This window comes from Lynx rufus, unplaced genomic scaffold (assembly GCF_022079265.1).
Source record: "Lynx rufus isolate CCGP_SWC_20201006 ecotype Redwood Valley unplaced genomic scaffold, mLynRuf1.p SCAF_1, whole genome shotgun sequence".
Classification (NCBI taxonomy): domain Eukaryota; kingdom Metazoa; phylum Chordata; class Mammalia; order Carnivora; family Felidae; genus Lynx; species Lynx rufus.
The window spans coordinates 177,355,503-177,373,832 of NW_025814823.1; the positions used below are offsets into that span (position 1 = coordinate 177,355,503).

The window sequence follows — 18,330 nt, forward strand, 5'->3', positions numbered from 1 at the left end:
GAGCGAGAGTGATGTACAATGTGAAAGGGTGCTTTGATGGTCCTCTTGCGGGCACTTAAAAATCAGCCTTACCGGAAATGAAAGGGCAGGTACACAGTCAGGTGTGAGAAAGGGAGTGCGTGTGTGCCCGCGTGAGTGAGCACCAGAGCACAAGCGCCCAATGGCTGAAATCGTGAGTTTCTCAGGTGTTCTCAACAAGCTTTCACGACTGAGTTTATAGGAGCGGCCCCCACTCAGGTGGGGCGAGTGAGCAGGTGGGTTCTAGCACAAGGACTGACACTGGGTTATGGCCCCCTGGGAAATTCTGTCTCCCCGCCCCTTCCCCACCCACCCCACCCCCCCCCCCCCCCCCCCGCACTCGGCTCCTGGGCCTCATGAGGAAGGGACCGTGTGGAGGAAGGGTGTCCCTGCCAAAGCACAGACTTGGGAGCAGGCGTCCAGACCGGCCCTGTCACCTCACCTGTGTTGAGAACTCTGCTCAGTCTCCTCGTCTGTGCATGAGATAGTAAGAGCACCAGCATTGGGGGGTGCTTGAAGAGATAAATGAGTTAGCACATGTTGGAGTGTAGACTAGTGACCTTGATCAGTGGGAGACCATTGTCATCACTGCGTGGGGCCCTGGGGATTTTGCAGCTCTGTTAACAGAAACAGTTACTCACACAGAGAATAAATTTGCAAATGAGCTCAAAGATTGCCTATTGGCATCACTCCCTTCCACAAGGTTCCCTGGAGGGGTTTGCCGCCCCTCGCAGTTACCCCACCCTCCATGAGCATGCCCTCTAGTCACTGGCAGTAGAGGGGTGGGTCTCTGGCTGGACCTTGAGGCCACGGGATGGGCCACTCTGTCTCTGCGGGGAGGGTGCCCTGTGCGGGGCTGGCCTGGGAGCTCTCTCGTAGGTGTCTGTGGGCGTCTGGTCTTAGGGCTTCTGAGTTCTGGAGACGATCAGAGACCTTGTACAGCAGTGGAAAGTGCACAGGGTCTTGGAAGTTAGAGGACCCAGGTTCAAATTCTGGTGCCACTATCCTAGTTCCAGCCATGTCCCCTCTCCAAGCCTCTAGAATGGGGACACTGAGGTGCTGGGTACTGCGGTGTCGTGTGAGGTGATGCTAATGCTCATTGTCATCCTTGGGGGTGCTAGGCATGCAGGAGCATCTGGGCCATCAATCACCACGTCGTGGGGCCGGTCAGAGTTGTCCTAGGAGGTGAGGGTCGTGTGTGATACTGTCCTCAGGAAGCCACCACAGTGGAGACCACCAGGGCTGCTCATGGAGTCCAGAAGAGCCCGTTTCCCGTGTGCTTCTCCACAGATGGCTATTCAAGGGCTCCAGACGAGTGGCCTGCTTCCTGGGCCCGTGTTGTTGGAAAGTGTGCTCTCTCTTTTTTTTTTTTTTAAACGTTTTTTTTTTTTTAATTTATTTTTGAGACAGGGAGAGACAGAGCATGAACAGGGGAGGGTCAGAGAGAGGGAGACACAGAATCTGAAACAGCCATCAGGCTCTGAGCTGTCAGCACAGAGCCCGACGCGGGGCTCGAACTCACGGACCGCGAGATCATGACCTGAGCCGAAGTCAGCCGCTTAACCGACTGAGCCACCCAGGCGCCCCAAGTGTGTTCTCTTAAAACACCCGAGCGCATGCACACAGTGGGTGAATGCTCCCAGCGGCCCTTGAGGGTCACGGGGCCACTTGAGGGCGTGTGGGTTCTGTTCCCTTTTCCTGGATACCAGCTCCCCGTGGGTGCGGTAGCTTGCACTGTTTGCCTGGTTCTTTGTCTCTTGCTCTCAGTTCTTAAAATTGCGGTAAAATATGTATAACCTAAAACTGACCATTTTTAGCCCTAAGTGCACAATTCATTGGCATTATGTACGTTCACAGTGTTGTACAACCTTCCCCCCCTTGTCCGTTTCCAGAACCTCTTCGTCATCCCAAACAGAAACTCGGTGCCCGTTTAACACTAACTCTCCATTTGCCCTGGTGGCCTCGATTATACGTCCTGTCTCTGAATCTCACTCGTGTAGGTATCTCACATAAGTGGGATCATACAATATTTGTTCTTTTGTGATTTGGCTTTTTTCATCGAGCATGAAGTTCGTCCTGTTCTAGCATGCATCAGAATTTCCTTCCTTTTTCTATCCAGCGAGGCTTTCATTCAGGATAGGAGAAATACAGTTTCCCAGACAAAAGAAAAAAAAAAAAAGAAAGAAAGAAAGAAAAGAAGGATTTCCTTCCTTTTTTATTTATTTTTTTTTTCAACGTTTTTTATTTATTTTTGGGACAGAGAGAGACAGAGCATGAACGGGGGAGGGGCAGAGAGAGAGGGAGACACAGAATCGGAAACAGGCTCCAGGCTCCGAGCCATCAGCCCAGAGCCTGACGCGGGGCTCGAACTCCCGGACCGCGAGATCGTGACCTGGCTGAAGTCGGACGCTTAACCGACTGCGCCACCCAGGCGCCCCAGGATTTCCTTCCTTTTTAAGGCCAAATAACATTCCACTGAGTGTATATTCCACTTTTTTGTCCATTCATCTGCTGATGGACATGTGGCTCGTTTGCACCTTTTGACGTCAGTGGGTAGTGCTGCCGTGAACATGGGTGGACAGATACCTGCTTGGATCCCTGCTGTGAGTTCTTTTGTATCTCTCCCCAGGAGTGGAACTGCCGGGCCACGGTGGTTCTGTGTTTAACCTTTTGAGAAACCCCCAAACAGTTTTCCATGGTAGGTGCACCATTTTACCTTCCCACGAGCAATGCGCAGAGGTTCCAATGTTTCCACAGTCTCACCAACGCTACTTTTCTTGCTTTCTTTTTCTTTTAGATTTGATTTTTAAGTAATCTCTATACCTCATGTGGGGCTCGAACTCACAACCCTGAGATCAAGAGTCGCATGCTCTACCGACTGAGCCAGCCAGGTGCCCCTGTTTTTCGTTTTTCAGAAAATTAGAGGGGCACCTGGATAGCTCAGTTGGTTGAGTGTCTGACTCTTGATTTAGGCTCGGGTCGTAGTCTCAGGGTCATGGGGTCGAGCCCTGCTTTGGGCTCCGCACTGAGCATGGAGCCTGCTTGGGGTTCGTTCTCTCTCTCCCTCTCCCCCCCCCCCCCCATGCTCTCTGTCTCTCAGAAAAAAAATTTTTTTAGCCATCCTTGTAGGTGTGAAATTCCCTCCCTCTTTTTCATCAAATAAACCGTTGTTATACCGGGGAGATGCATCTGGGAAGCACTTGCGCTGCACTTGGTGGGGACTTAAAACCTCTTTTCATTTTACTTTTAACGTGTGGGAAATATGCAAATACACATATGAAATGTGCCTGTTAATGTTTTAAACAACACGCAGAGAGTGAAGGTGCCCTTTAATTCTCCCCATTTTAGGCACCTTCCTAGCCTGCTGTCAGGCAGCATGTTTCCAGAGTTTTCCATGCATTTATGCAGTTTTCCATTAAATTTTTTTAAGTTTATTTATTTAGAGAGAGAGAGAGAGACTGCATAAGCGGGGGAGGGGCAGAGAGAGAGAGAGAGGGAGGAGAGAGAGGGAGAGAATCCCAAGCAGGCTCCACACCATCAGCGCAGAGCCCTATGTAGGGCTTGAACCCACGAACTGTGAGATCGTGACCTGAGCTGAAACCAAGAGTCGGATGCTTAACCGACTGAGCCACCCAGGGGCCCCACTTTTCCACTGTTACAGAAAAAGTGTCCTACCACTTGATTGTTCAGTGACTTGGATCTCTTACTGAACACAACTTAGCAATCTTTCCCTGTTGGTGTTTGTAGGGCTACGCGATTCTTGTATTTTTATTTATCACATAGTGTGGGTATGTTGTACTTAAACAACATTAGCATGAATCGCCGAACACCGGTTTTCACGCAGGGCTGTCCGAGTGGCTTCCGGGGCTCGGTTTCCTGCCGGATGTGCCTCGTTGACCTTCTTTGCCTCCGCTTCACAGGCCAAGAACAAGGAGACGGGTGCCTTGGCTGCCGCCAAGGTAATTGAGACCAAGAGTGAGGAGGAGCTTGAGGACTACACGGTGGAGATCGACATCCTCGCCACCTGCGACCACCCCTACATCGTGAAGCTCCTGGGAGCCTACTACTATGACGGGAAGCTGTGGGTAAGGGCCGCCTGCCTGCCCCCTCCTGGTCCTTGTGGCCCGGTAGGCCGGAGCTAGCCAGGTTCACAGGTGCTCTGCTCTTTCTTAGTGTCTGCTTTGAGGGCCGGGGCCCGGGTGAGAAGAAGGTGAAGTAGGGCGGCTCTAGATCCCCTCTCCTTCCCTTTCTACAGAGCCTCCCCACTTTTGGGGGTGGGGGCAGTGGTTTGAGCAGGAAGGAATTCTTTTTGGACGGGAGAGGGGCAGAGAGAGAGAGAGACAGAATCCCAAGTAGCCTCCATGCCCAGAGTAGAGCCTGACGCAGGGCTCGATCCCATGACCCTGAAGTCATGCCATGAGCCAAAGTTGAGAGTTGGACGCTTAGCCGAGTAAGCCACCCAGGCGCCCCACGGAATTCTAAGGCTCTGCCACTTACGAGTTAGAGAATCTTAGGCAAGCTCTTAACTTCTCTGTGCCTCAGTTTTCCCAACTGTAAGATGGGAGTAATAATAGTACCTGGCTCATTTGGTTATTACAGGGATCAAATAAATTAACTCATGATCGGTGTTTACAAGTGTACCTGGCAGGTGCAAGAGCCTGGTGACTGTCGACTGACGGACTGTTCGTATATGTTATATTATTTACAATAGTGGTGTCATTACTGTGGCTGCTGTGTGGGGATTCTCTGCAATGGCAGCATCAGAGGAGGGGACCCCTTAACACCCCTCATTCTCCGCCCGGGAGCCTCATGGCTGGATGTGCGCAGTGTGGGCGCAGCTTCAAGCCCCGCCTTCCAAACCCAGCCTCACTCCCTAGCCTCTCTAGAGAAATTTTGCAGGCTCCCTGCTTTTCATAGGACATGTCTCTCCTGCAGAATGCTTGTCCCATGGACGCTCTTCTGGGATGAATGCCTCTCAGTTTATGAAACCCGGACTCCCTAGAACATACGTGTCTCTTCAAACTATTTTTCAGCAAGCATTTTATATGTAGAGCAACATGTTTATGTTCCCAAAACTCCGTTCAACAAAATCACGTGCAGGAAAAGTCTCCCGTGAATTCTAGATGCAATTGGAAGACTGTCAGAATCACACGTAGATGTTTTGCAAAGACATCCCAGGAGTTGGCAGGGCCGGGCACCTGCAGAGGTGCTGGAGCTGAGAGAGCTGGCCTAGGTCCGTGTTGCTGCGCACAGCAAGGTTAATGATGATTTAGTGGTTACGAGGGGGATGTTCTCAGTGTTCAGCCTCCTATCGTGATAGGTTATTATGTGTAGAGAGAGTTACTATGTTTTAGTTATATTTTAGGAAATTAGTGGAGAGTTTGGAGTTGATGTGCTTTTTAATTTTTCCCATTTAAAATAAGGGGAAATAGAGGCGCCTACGTGGCTCAGTCAGTTGGGCATCTGACTTTGGCTCAGGTCATGATCTCGCCATTCCCGAGATCAAGCCCCACAGCGGGCTCTGTGCTGACAGCTCAGAGCCTGGAGCCTGCTTCGGATTCTGTGTCTCCCTCTCTCTCTCTTCTGCCCTTCCCCCACTCATGCGTCATCTCTTTCAAAAATAAATGTTAAAAAAAGTAATAAAATAAAATAAGGGGAAATAGACCCTAGGTTTTTTCTTTCTGTACAAGATACCTGATTTTAGGTACAGACTACTGATGCTTGATGGGGAAATCTGTGTTTCATTTGAGAAAAGGATCCTGCTGTTTAAGAAAAACCAAAGGAGAGTTTAGGGAAACCACTGTCGGAGTTTATCCCTGTCATTTCACAGAAGTGAAGGAAGCCAGTGTCTGAGGGGAGTGAGAATGTGGCCCCCTGGCCCTGCCCAGAGCTCTGTCCACTGAAATGCCTCCCCTTCCAATCCTGGATGGAAGCCAACTTTCATTTGCCTCTCTGAGAGTCTCTTTGGGGAGCCCCTTGGATGTCACTGGGGGGATGAAACCACCACCACTGACTGCTAGATGCAGATTCCAAAGCCTTTCCTCATCCCCTGTCTCCAGGCACCTTGGGAGGTGAGCGGGGTGGGGACACAGGTCCAGAGAGGGCGGGGCCTCTTGCTCATGGCCACGTACCTGAACCTGCTTGTTTCCTCTGTCCTGTTCATGGAGCTGCTTCTCAGAAAGTTCTTTCTTTTAAGAAATTAAACAAATACTGTATCTATGATCCCTGGAGAAAAATGAGAGGCTACAGAAAAACAAAAGAAAAAAAATGATTAAAACCATTCAAAATTTTGTACCAGAGATAACTGCTGATAAATGTAGAATATATTTTTCTAGGTTTCTAAAATATATACATATACGTACCCATGCCCACAGGTTTTTTTTAAAAAAAGAAAAATTGGTATCATACTTATTACTTTGCCTTTTAGTCTTTTTATTTAAGGTCTATTAAGAACAACTTTTCATGTCAGTGGGGGGACACCGCATCTTCATATTTGGTTTTTCTGTAGAATTCCATCTCCTGGCTGTGCCATTCTCTATTGTTGGGCATTTAGGTTGCCTTTTTTTTTTTTTCTGTTATAAACAACTTTGTGATGGACCTCTGATCTGACTTTTTAAAAAAAAAAATTTTTTTTAATGTTTATTTATTTTTGAGACAGAGAGAGACAGAGCATGAACAGGGGAGGGGCAGAGAGAGAGGGAGATACAGAATCGGAAGCAGGCTCCAGGCTCTGAGCCATCAGCCCAGAGCCCGACGCAGGGCTCGAACTCACGGACCGCGAGATCGTGACCTGAGCTGAAGTCAGATGCTTAACCGACTGAGCCACCCAGGCGCCCCCTCTTTGACTTTTTCTATGCTTGTCTGTGCCTCTTTGGGAGAATTTTTAAGCTTTTTTTTTTTAATGTTTTATTTTTGAGAGAGAAAAACAGAGCGTGAGTGGGGAGGGTCAGAGGGAGGGAGGGGGAGAGAGAGAGAGAGACAGAGAGACAGAGACAGACAGAGACAGGGAGACACAGAATCCCAAGCAGCCTCCAGGCTCTGAGCTCTCAGCACAGAGCCTGACATGGGGCTTGAACTCACAAGCTGTGAGATCGTGACCTGAGCTGAGGTTGGACGCTTAACCAACTGAGCCACCCAGGCGCCCCTCTAATAGCTATATTTAAAAAAGAAAGAAACAGGGGCGCCTGGGTGGCGCAGTCGGTTAAGCGTCCGACTTCAGCCAGGTCACGATCTCGCGGCCCGTGAGTTCGAGCCCCGCGTCGGGCTCTGGGCTGATGGCTCAGAGCCTGGAGCCTGTTTCCGATTCTGTGTCTCCCTCTCTCTCTGCCCCTCCCCTGTTCATGCTCTGTCTCTCTCTGTCCCCCCAAAAATAAATAAACGTTGAAAAAAAAATTAAAAAAAAAATAAAAAAGAAAGAAACAGATGAAGTTAATTTAAATAATATCATTTATTTAAGCTGGTATATCAAAATATTATTTCGACAAGGAATCAATAGAAAAATTATGAATGAGACATTTCACTTTATTTTTCATTCTAAGGCTTCAAATCCAGTGTGTGTTTTACACTTATAGACGTCTCAATTCAGGAGCTACATTTTCATCAGAAATCTATATTTAGATGTCGTAAAATTTACTGTTGACAAAGTAGATTCAGTGTTGTCTCCACATTCTTAAACGTTTCCTAGTAACAGAATTGAGTGTCAGATTTTAAATTTAAATTGATTACAAGTGAGTAAAGTTCTACATTAGCCGCATTTCAAGTGCTTGATAGCCACGTGTGGTTAATGGTACTGGCTTGGACACTGTCGACAGTGCAACTCTGGAGGTAGACCCAGGGCCCAGAAATGAGGGAGTGCAGGAAACGCTGGCTGCCCTCATGACTTTCCTTGGGTTTTAATTTTTTTTTTTTAACGTTTTATTTATTTTTGAGACAGAGACAGAGCATGAACGGGGGAGGGGCAGAGAGAGAGGGAGACACAGAATCGGAAGCAGGCTCCAGGCTCTGAGCCATCAGCCCAGAGCCCTACGCGGGGCTCGAACTCACAGACCGCGAGATCGTGACCTGAGCTGAAGTCGGACGCTTAACCGACTGAGCCACCCAGGCGCCCCTTTCCTTGGGTTTATAACGGCCCCTCCTCACCAGCATCCCTCCGGTCCCCAACCCCTGCCCTGAGCCAGATTTTGGCCTCTGGCAAAGTCTTTCAAGGGTTGGGTGTGTTTTCCTATAGGTGTTTGGGAGTGGGAGAATGGGACGATGGGAAATTTGTAACAGTCACCTCCCGAGGAGAGCAGCCCCGGCGTGTACCGTCTGCCATTCTCTGTGGTATGAACATTCCCGCTTTGGTTAATTTCAGGCTACAAACACCATGTCGCTAACAGAGTTGGAAAGAGGTTTGCAGTGGTATTCCATGATAGAGTATTTCTGCCGCACAGATTCAGTAGATGTAAATAATCTCAAGTGCATAGGTGATAGTAGAATGTGGTACAGTCGTTAGGGAAAGGATAGGTCTTGAGTGTTTATAATCTTTGTTTTCAACGTAAGTCCAAAAATTATAACGTTATATAACTTCATTTTTAATAGTGGTTGTGTTTAACAGCTGGCTGACGACAATTCCTGAAAATTTCACAATCAGTTTCCCAAGCCAGTGAATGCTTGCTCTGGCATACCACTGGAGCCAGGCCAGAGGAGTGTTGACTAAGCCACGGGACACTGCCGCCGAGTATCACACAGCCATCCACTCATTTGAAAGATGAGACAACTGCAGGCCAGACAGGGTCCGGGATTTACCTGAGGTCACACAGCAAATTAGTCACAAGGCCAGACATACGGAAGTCTTCAAAGACCAGGGATGAGAGAACCTACTCGTGTTAACGCTGCTCTATGGAAAGCCCTTCCACGGCTCCCCAGAATATATTCCAAATCCGTTACCCGGTACACAGGCTGTGGTCTCCCATCAGCGGATGCTTTCCCAGACCTATTCTAAGCCCCTTGCAGGCGACACCCCCAGACCTTTGCTCATCTGGTACCCTCTTCCAGGCGTGCCCCGCCCATCGTCATCTGTGGTCAACGAGAGCATCACTGCCTCCATGAGGCATTTTCACTTCTTCCCTGTACCTCTAGGTGGAATGTATCTCCTCTTCCTCTCCTCTCCGCTCCATTTCTTTTCTCTCCTTTTACCAGGCATGTTTTAGCACAGTTACCAGTCTTGGTGTCGCCTCCGGGAGACTGGGTCCTACCTTCATTCTGGTCCAGCACAAGGGAGGGAGTGGAGGTCCAGGCCGGTCCCCTCAAGACAGCTGAGGCGGGGGTCCGATTCTTGATTTCGGTTCAGGTCACGATCTCATGGTTCGTGAGATCGAGCCCTGTGCTGTCAGTGTGGAGCCTGCTTGGGATTTTCTGTCTCCCATTCTCTCCCTTTCCCTTCTCTCTCTCTCTCTCTCTCTCTCTCTCTCTCTCAAAAATAAATAAACATTAAAAAAAAAAAAAAGACAGCTGAGGTGCTTGGGGCCAGCCCTGCCCTGGGGGAGGGAAGTCCCACAAAGCCGATGTCCTAAGGTTGACTTTGGGCTTTGTTCTCTAGCTAGTGATAGCTGGTAGGGAGGAGGGAAGGAATCTGCATTCCTCTAAAGCTTTTCCTTGTGTTGAGTGGAAGAGAGGTGAAGGTGGCTGGAATCCTGCTTTTGCACCTGGTGAGCATTTTCAAGCCCCTTCTGATCAGTTCCTGAGCACAGATCTTGCTTGGCCTTTTTGACGGACACAAACCCTGAGTTTTGATGTGTTGCCTGTTCACCCCAGGACCTCCAGCCTTGGCCTCTACGAGCGTGGGTGATGCTGGGGCAGTTGAGCCTGCAGCCCTGGAGGACTGCCGCAGTCTCCATTTAGTCATTTAACCAAGTCTCTGTCGGGTTCCTTCCTTGTGCCGAGCCACGTCCCGGGCCCTTTGGATACAGAAAGTGATGCAGGCAGGTTGGGTCCGAGGACCCAGAGGGAGTCCCACAGGACTAGCCAAGAGGGTCCTTGGCTTGGTGCAGGATGGAAATAAAATTCAAGCCAGCAGGAGGTGAGGCCGAAGGACGGGGCAAGCCACCTTCAGTGTGTGGTCTGGGAAGCCTCGAGGTGATAGCTGAGAAGGAGCCAGTGGAGGGAGGACTGAGGTTACATCAAGTGGGAGTGTGTTCACTGCGTTTAAAGACAGCGAGGGGCAGTGCCTGGGCTGGGTGGGAGGAGACGGGGGTCTGGAAGGTAGGAGTTGCGATCTTATTATAGGTGTTGGGAAACCCCTGGGGTGTTTCAAGCAGGGCAGTGCCTGCCCTCTTCTTAGCCGGTCTGAGAACCTTTGTACCTCCTCCGTGCTGGTCACATGCATTTGCTCCCTTCCCGGCCCTGCCGTGTAGGAGCCAGGTCTGGTCCTGTCTCTTGGTGCCAGTGTGGATCTTAGCTAACCTTCTAGTCTCCATCTGTTCGGCACAGATGGAGAGGATGATCACAAAGCTTATCCCGTTGTAAGGATGAAGTGAGGCCTGCAGGTCAGGTGTGGGCAGCAGTGCCTGGCACAGAGTGTGTGCTTAGTTAATGCCTTTGTCCCTCTCTCCCCTCTCCTCCCAACCCTTTTGGCCCCATTCCCCGGATGCCTCCTACCCCTAGTTTCCTGCAGCTCCCTCTCTCCTGGCTTCTCTGCCTTCTGCCTGGCGAACCTTCTTGAGGCTTCGCTGTGATTTTGTCCTCCCAGAACAATAAGAAAGGTAACGTTAGGGTTCGAGGACGACACTGACAGAGGGAGGAAAGGCCTTTCATGTGCACACAGCAGGCCCTGCCACCCTGGCCTGCCCTGGAGACTCGGCACAGGTCAAGTTCAGAAGTCCCTGTGGCCCCAGGTTTCACCTGGTCACAAGGTTTTGCAGTGACTTTATTGGCCTAGCAATGTCTTTGCTGAGTATCAAATAGAGCAGTGACTCTTCTGCTTGCACGGGAGGTCTGTACCATCATGGAGTCTTCCTGGGTTTTCCCTGGGTGTGAACAGACTATTCTCAGTGCTGAATATCTATGGTATTTATAGGGTATTCTCGATAGGGCTGCTGCTTCCACAGCTCATCTGTTCGGCTACTGCTATAATCGTTAACCTTCTATTTATTTTGAGGGAGAGATAGAGCATGAGCATGAGGGAGGGAGGGCCAGAGACACAGATTTCCAAGCAGCACAGAGCCCGACATGGGGCTGAAACTCACAAATCATGAGATCATGACCTGAGCTGAAATCAAGAGTCAGATGCTTAACTGTGACTGAGCCACCCAGGTGCCCCTCACTCTTTTTTTTTAAGTTTATTTAATTTCAAAGAGAGAGTGGGGGAGAGAGAGAGAGAGAGAGAGAGAGAGAGAGAGAGAGAGAGAGAATCCCAAGCAGGTTCTGTGCTGTCAGTGTGGAGCCCAAGGTGGGGCTCGAACTTAAAGTGACGCACTTTCTAGAAATTAAATACACATGTATTTAAAAAGAAACTTTCAGGGGCGCCTGGGTGGCTCAGTCAATTAAGCGTCCGACTTCGGCTCAGGTCATGATCTCACAGTTCGTGACTTCGAGCTCCACATCGGGCTCCGGGCTGACAGCTCAGAGCCTGGAGCCTGTTTTGGATTCTGTGTCTCCCTCTCTCCCTGCTCTTCCCCTGCTCATGCTCTGTCTCTCTCTCCTTCAAAAATAAATAAAAACATTTTTAAAAAATTAAAAAAAAAAGAAACTTTCATCTTACTACCCTACATGGGAAACTAGGACCCACTTGTCATAAACAGAAATAAAAGAAAATAAGCCAATTGTGTTGAATTCTAACCCGATCCCTTTGCCTGCCAAAGCCTCAGCCTGGGTACTGCACTCCCTGTTAAAAGGAAGTTGTCACAATGGGCCTCTTCAGCACATTAGTACTGACTTCCCACTCCTAAGGTGGCCTGCAGAGTAGCCCCATGGATTCTGGTCTACACTGGGGTTTGGGTCATTGTGTGTGTGTGTGTGTGTGTGTGTGTGTGTGTGTGTGTGTGTGTGTAGTTGTCCTGTACATTGTAGAATGTTCAGCAATGTCCCTGCCTCTACCCAGTAGATTCTAATAGAACCTCCCACCTCCCACCTCCCACCTCCCGGCTCAGTTTGACAACCACAATGTCTCCAGATATTGCCAAATGTCCCGTGGTGCGGGGGTGGGAGGCAAAATCGCCCCCCCCACCTTGAGAGCTACGGGTCTTTGCCATTCAGTCTTTTGCTGTTGGGGTGGAAGGGTATCTACCATGCCAGATGGGCCACGAGCCAGGGCCCCTCACCTGCATGTGAAGCCTTGGAGAAAATTGCAGACTGATGACCTCAGGCCGGATTGGGCCTGAGGATGCTTTTTGTTTGGCATGCGAGATGCTTTTAGAAATTTGCTGCTAGCATTTTGTCAGAACATTCTGGAGATGTGGTTGTGTAGGCTACCTTTCTGCGTGGTGGCGATTGCCTGGGGCCCCCACAGACAGGGATGTGCTCTCCGATTAGCCTCAGACCTCACTGCTCCCTGACGCATTCCCGATACTGAGGTCTGTTTGTCATTGGGGGGTACTGCTGTCACTTCAAGTAGAATTGAGAGGAAACATTTCTCATCTCGCATCTCTGTCAAAACTGAGGAAAGTAAGGACAAACAAGAAGTTTGTGTTCCTAGAAAAATGTTGAGAGCATATGTATATCTTTTTATATATGCAGCCTCGTTTGCCCCTGAAGTCACCAGACCTGGTGAGCTCTGAAGTCAGGACTTCTGGCCTAGGGAGTCCAAAAATAGGCTTGTGGGGGATCTGTGAACTTCCTGAACACGTATGCCAACTTTGTGTGTGTGTGTGTGTGTGTGTGTGTGTGTGTGTGTGTGTGTGTGTATAGTACCCAGAAGGAATGACTAGGGGCTTTTCAGAGAGTGACTTCTTGTCTGAAGGTAAACATTCTGCAGAGAGGAAGTACAGGTCCCAGGGTCACAGAGCAGGGTGTGGGTGGGAGGGGCCCACTGTCCACACATGTTCATATGACCACATTTCATCGGCCAAGGTTTCTGTGGCTTGTCGCCTTGGGCTAGGAGGCCAGCTGTTGGTTGCTGACAGAGATTGCATATCTGGCCTTAAACAAGCCAGAGCTATAAAGAGAAGGTGATGTTAGAAAGTACTTAGCAGCTCTGTGTACATCTAGAAAGTCGCTGGGGGTGACAGGAGTGCTGGGCTGGTATCAGGAGACCTGAGATCTCCCCAGATCCGAGACCAACTGGCTGTGTGACTGTAGCCAAGCACTGTCCCCTTATCTGTGCCTCTGCTCCCTGGCCCACAGTGCCAGGGGCTTGGAAGGGTTGCTCCCGAGGAGGTCTTTTCACGTACGTCAGCTCATTTTGTCCTGACCCGTGGTTCCCTGAAATCTTGAATTCTGCATTCGCGGGCATCAGTGTTGTGGGCCAGGACCCCTTTCCACGGGCTCTAGGGTCCTGGCCCCCCTGGAGTAGCCTGGCATTCACTAACCTCTTCTTTCCCTCTGGGTGGTGTCTGTGCAGTACCCACTTGTCACACACACACACACACACACACACACACACACACACACACACACACACGCAGTAGTACCTGAAAGTCTACACAGGCTTCTCAGTCCTTTGAGGCAGATGTGTTATTACTTTCTTGCCATTCCCCTTGTACAGCTAGAGTGCCCTGAAACTTGGGGAGGGAAAGCAGCGGGGGGAGGCTTGTAGTTTCTTGGAGTAGAGGATGAATCAGGCAGGGGAGACGAGAAGCAAGAGTCAGCAAAATACCTGCCCTTTGCTGGGCTCTTTCATGATTATCTCACCGGATTGTCCCAAATCCATGGGATACAGATGCTCTTACCTCCATTTTACAGATGGGAAGACAGGGTCAGAGAGAGAGAGAGGGAGAGAGACTTGTCTTGACTCAGCCAGTTTCCAGCCCAGATCAGCTGGGCTTCAAAACAGTGCCCCTCCTGGTGCCAGCCCTGGGTACCACTGGGAACAGTTCAAAGGATACAGTGTGTGACCCCCCCTGCTGTCCACCCGAGGAGCCCCTTGTCCAACAGAACATGTTTGGCAGTGTCTGGTGGGAAAGAGCCTGTGGCCAGGCTTCTACCTCAGGCACAGTAGACCCCCCTGGTGCTGCTGGGGTCCCCTGGCTGGGAGCAGGTGGGGTCATGCAGATGTGGATGGACAGGCTGGAGTAACCTGGGGCCACCTGGAATCTTGCTGTCGGGATGGCCAGGCTGGGCTCTGTGTATCACAGTCTCAGGAGCAAGGGTGACTCTGTAGTCCGGGGATTTGCCCACCACATTCTCAAGCACATCCACGTGGGTTTTGTTTGCTCTCTGACCCTGTCGGGCGGCTGTCGTCCCCTCCTTGGTCCTCCTCACAGTCCTTCAGCCCACCAGGCATGGGCCTTGGAGTCACCCAGACCTGGGCTGCAGTCCGCCCCCTGTGCTGCCGCGTGACCCTAGACGTATCTTTTCATGCTTCGGAGGCTCAGTTTCCTCATCTGGACGTTGACGGTGATGACACTGACTTCACAGCCCTTTGTCCGGGGTCAGAAACCCATCATGTCCCAGCTGGCGGATAGTAGGAGCTCAGTGTCAGGCACTTAGCTAACGGGTCTAGGTGGGCAGATAGATGTGTCAACCAGGCCCACAGGCTGCATCGAGGTCAGGCCTTTTCAGTTTTTTGAAATAGCGTGAACCTTCATAAATTGACATCTTTCACACGAGAATCCAGGCACCTGGCTTGGCTTGAAGGGTCAGCAGCTCCGGCCACACGGGCCCATATTTCTGCATGGCCCCTGTGAGCTGGCTGAGTATAGCTGCCCCATAGTCAGGCACCTGCCCTCCTGCCTGCCGCTGCCCCTGCCCAGGCAGCATTTATGCTCTGCCGGGCCCCGAGGGGACAAATGATTCCGGTCCTGGGTGGGGAGTGGGGAAACGGGCATATGGGGGGCTGTGGGGCTCTCTTCTGTATGGATTGCTGCCTTCCTGGTGGTGTCCGTACTGGGCTCTGTCAGAGCACTTCCGGCTTGCATTGTCACTGAGGGGACCTTTAACCCCTACAGCTGTCACACGGTCTGTGAGTCCCTGTCGTGGTCACTCCTGTCTGTGTCTGCTGTTCCACATCCACAGCTTCACGTGTCGGGACCAAGACCTCCCTGGAGCAGACGGGGCGGCCACACTTCATTCACGTATTCATTCATTCATTCATTCATTCACTCACTGGCTTGTGGCTTCCTCCCTCCCTTCCTTCACCAACAGATGTTCACGGAGCACCAGCTGTGTGCCGGGCACTGTTTCTGGTGAGGGCACGGACACAAAGCCCTGCCTTCAGGGAAACTCCACTCTGGGGGTGGCTTGGGGAGGGGACAATAGACAAAATGAGCATGGACCACGCATTGGGTGTCAGGTGATGGTGTGTGCTGTGAACAGATGGGCGCTTGGACTTGCCTGGGACACCCAGTGTTTTTCCCCAGCCCCCTGCTGCTCTGGAATAACTGCTCCTTCGCCCTCTCGAGGGGCACGCGCTGGTGGGGCGCACGCTCACCAAGCGCATACAGCTGGTGTCACGGACAGTTAGTGCACTTGCCGAACGCGCCCTCGGCCTTCCTCACGTCACCCTGTTTGATCACTACCTGGGAGGCAGGTCCTACAGTTCCCCCCACTTGACAGATGAGCAAACCAGGCTCGGAGCTCTGGACGTGCCCCCGGGGTTGTTCTGTTAGTGTCAGAGCCCGAACTAGAACCCAGCTGTGTGTGACTCCAGTCCTGAAATCCCGTGTTCACCTTAGTTTACGCGGGAGTATTGGTTCCTTGGAGGCTTGTGTCCCTCAGGCAACGAGTCAGGGAAGGCCAGCGGTTGTCTTAGGTAGTAAGACCTGAATGCCCACCCTGCACCACTTTCCTGGCTCTGCCTGTTGTACTTCATCCCCCCCTCCACCGCCCCGACCCCTTTGTTTCAAATCCTGCTTGTCCCTTAAGGACCATCTCAGATGCCACAGTGTTTAACAAATTTAGTTGAAAATGGGGTCTCCTACCAGGCAGGCGTTTCCTATGACCCTACTCACTCCATGTCTCATGGATTTGGGAGGCCAACTCCTGACCCCTCCCTTCTAGTCACTTCCCCCAGGGCAGGGCTATGGCCCTGCCTCGTTCCTCTCTATCTGCAGGAACCCTGGTCGCAGCTGGCTTTAGGGAATGGTGGCTGGGCCGACAGATGGTCAGAGGGATCAGAAATGTCTTTGCAGACACACCAGTGCCTGTGTCTCTCCTCAGGGGCTGGAGGTCCAGTTTGCGTCTGCCCCGGAGCCTGGTTCCAACCCTGAACTTGGCCTTTCCTGAGTAGTGTGTGAGGAGGGGGGTGGTGATGTTGGTGGCCATCATAATGATGACAGTGGCTCTCATTTGTCACGTTCTGGCTAGGTGCCAGGCACTGTTTGTTAATTTTACACCTCTGGTCTCATTTAATCTCCCAAGATTGCTTCAGGGCAGGAATGTGTTGCCTCATTTTACAGATGAGCAAATGGAGGCTCTGAGAATGAAGGCCTGTAGTCCTCCCATAGCGGCCTGCGGACTCAGGCTCGGGGACTCGGATCCTGAAGCCAACGCTCCTGACCTCTGGTCCAGACGGTGCCAGGAGTTAGGAATTCCCGGATTCGAATCCCCTCCGTAGCACCCCACAGCTGCGCGCACTTGGGCCAGCACATGAGGATGTGGAACCACCTCCGTCTCCTCATCTGGTGATCCCACCCTAGGGATTGTGGCAAAGGGGCCATAGAATGTGCTAGACAGGCTTGGAAACTCACCAGTCTTCACTCCTCCCCTTTGCCTTGGCAGAATTGCACCTCTACCCCCAGGAACCCCAAGGTCATCCCCTGTGCTGTAGTTCACATGGGCTCAAGGGGAGCCCGAATTCCTTCCCTTGGCTTTCTGTGAATGTGGCGGGTGGGGCTGGGGGCGGAGGAAGGAGGCACTGCGTTCCAGGGAGGCCTTGTGGGTGTGGGCTGCCCCACTCAATGGCCACATTGTTTGGCCCAGAGCTCAGAGGTGCTGAGGTTCTGGGGCTCCACCTACAGGGACAGGCGGCCCAGAAGCTGGAGGAGACATTTTTGTGTTGACTGTTTTGTTTTCTCGTGGCTGCCCCACGGACCTCTTTCCACAGGCCTCCGTTGAGTAACCATCTGTGCTGATGGGGTGTCCCCCTGCCCAGGGCACGGTGTCTCTCAGAGCAGGGAGGCCTGGATGACTGTAGTACCTATCTCCACTTCCCTGGGAAGAAACAGCCCAGAGGGACAAAGGGCTTGCTCGAGGCTATAGGCCTCAGCTCTGTCTTAGAGTCAGACCTGGGTGTGTGTCCTGGTTCTGTCCCTTATGTGCCGAGTGGCTTTGGGGAGGCCCTTTCCCCACCAAACCTCAGTTTCCCCGTCTGTGTACTAGGGATAAGTATTACTGCTCCCAGTAGAGGAGTGCTTAGTACAGTGCCTGCATGCATTAGGTGCTCACTAATGGCAGCCCTCATCTCTACTGTCTTGGGTGGCCGAATGGCGGGGGTGGGGCTGGCTTCTGTCTGGCTTTCTTTGCGGAATCTGGCTGTCAGCAGCGTTAGTCACCCTTTGGCTGTTCTACCTGATCTTTGGGCATCTTAACGCCACTGAAATGTTTCACTGATATTTATTCATTCATTCACGGATCCCTTGACACATGATCTGTGTATACAACCTAGCACGTGATTCATCTATGATCACGTGCTAGGTTCAGGCTCTGCTAACGGATGATATGAATGGACTTTTATAAGTACACACTACTATTTATTTAATGACAAAGTGACTTTAGTCACTCCCCTTGAACTCTGAAAGGTCAGTGTTGCACATAACCTTACAGCTGTTAGAAGCTTCATTTTCCAGATGTGGCAGCTGAGGATCAAAGCAGGAAAGGGGTTATGATAGCTCCACGAAGGACAGTGGCAGATCGGGGACTGTGTCCAGACCTCCCGGCTGGACAGATACATGGCTTCGTTAATTTTAGTCCCAGGAATGTTGCCAATGTTTATTTATTGACTGCCTTTTGTGTACTCGGTGCCCCTGTTGGCTACACGGGAGGCCAGAGAGGTGAGGGGACCCAGGCCCAGAGCAGAGTGTTGACGTCTCCTCTCTGGCTTGAGCGTGCCTCAGTTGTCTCTCTGGGACTGCCAGGCTGTGGCAGTACGGGCCAGATCCTGCTGGTTGGCCCTGCTGCCTGTGGGCTGTAAAAGTTAATTTCTAAACCCTGTGGGTGGTCCATGCTTGTTCTTATTGG

At 51.3% G+C, this 18,330-nt stretch overlaps 1 protein-coding gene across 1 annotated transcript in view; it reads left to right on the forward strand.

Moving 5' to 3' along the window:
• The window catches only part of STK10 (serine/threonine kinase 10), a 117,353-nt gene that overhangs the window by 20,884 nt on the left and 78,139 nt on the right, over nt 1-18,330 (forward strand). The window contains exon 2 of the mRNA XM_047091174.1: nt 3,939-4,103. Coding sequence (XP_046947130.1) covers nt 3,939-4,103 — 165 coding nt within the window. The remainder of the gene's footprint in view (nt 1-3,938; nt 4,104-18,330) is intronic.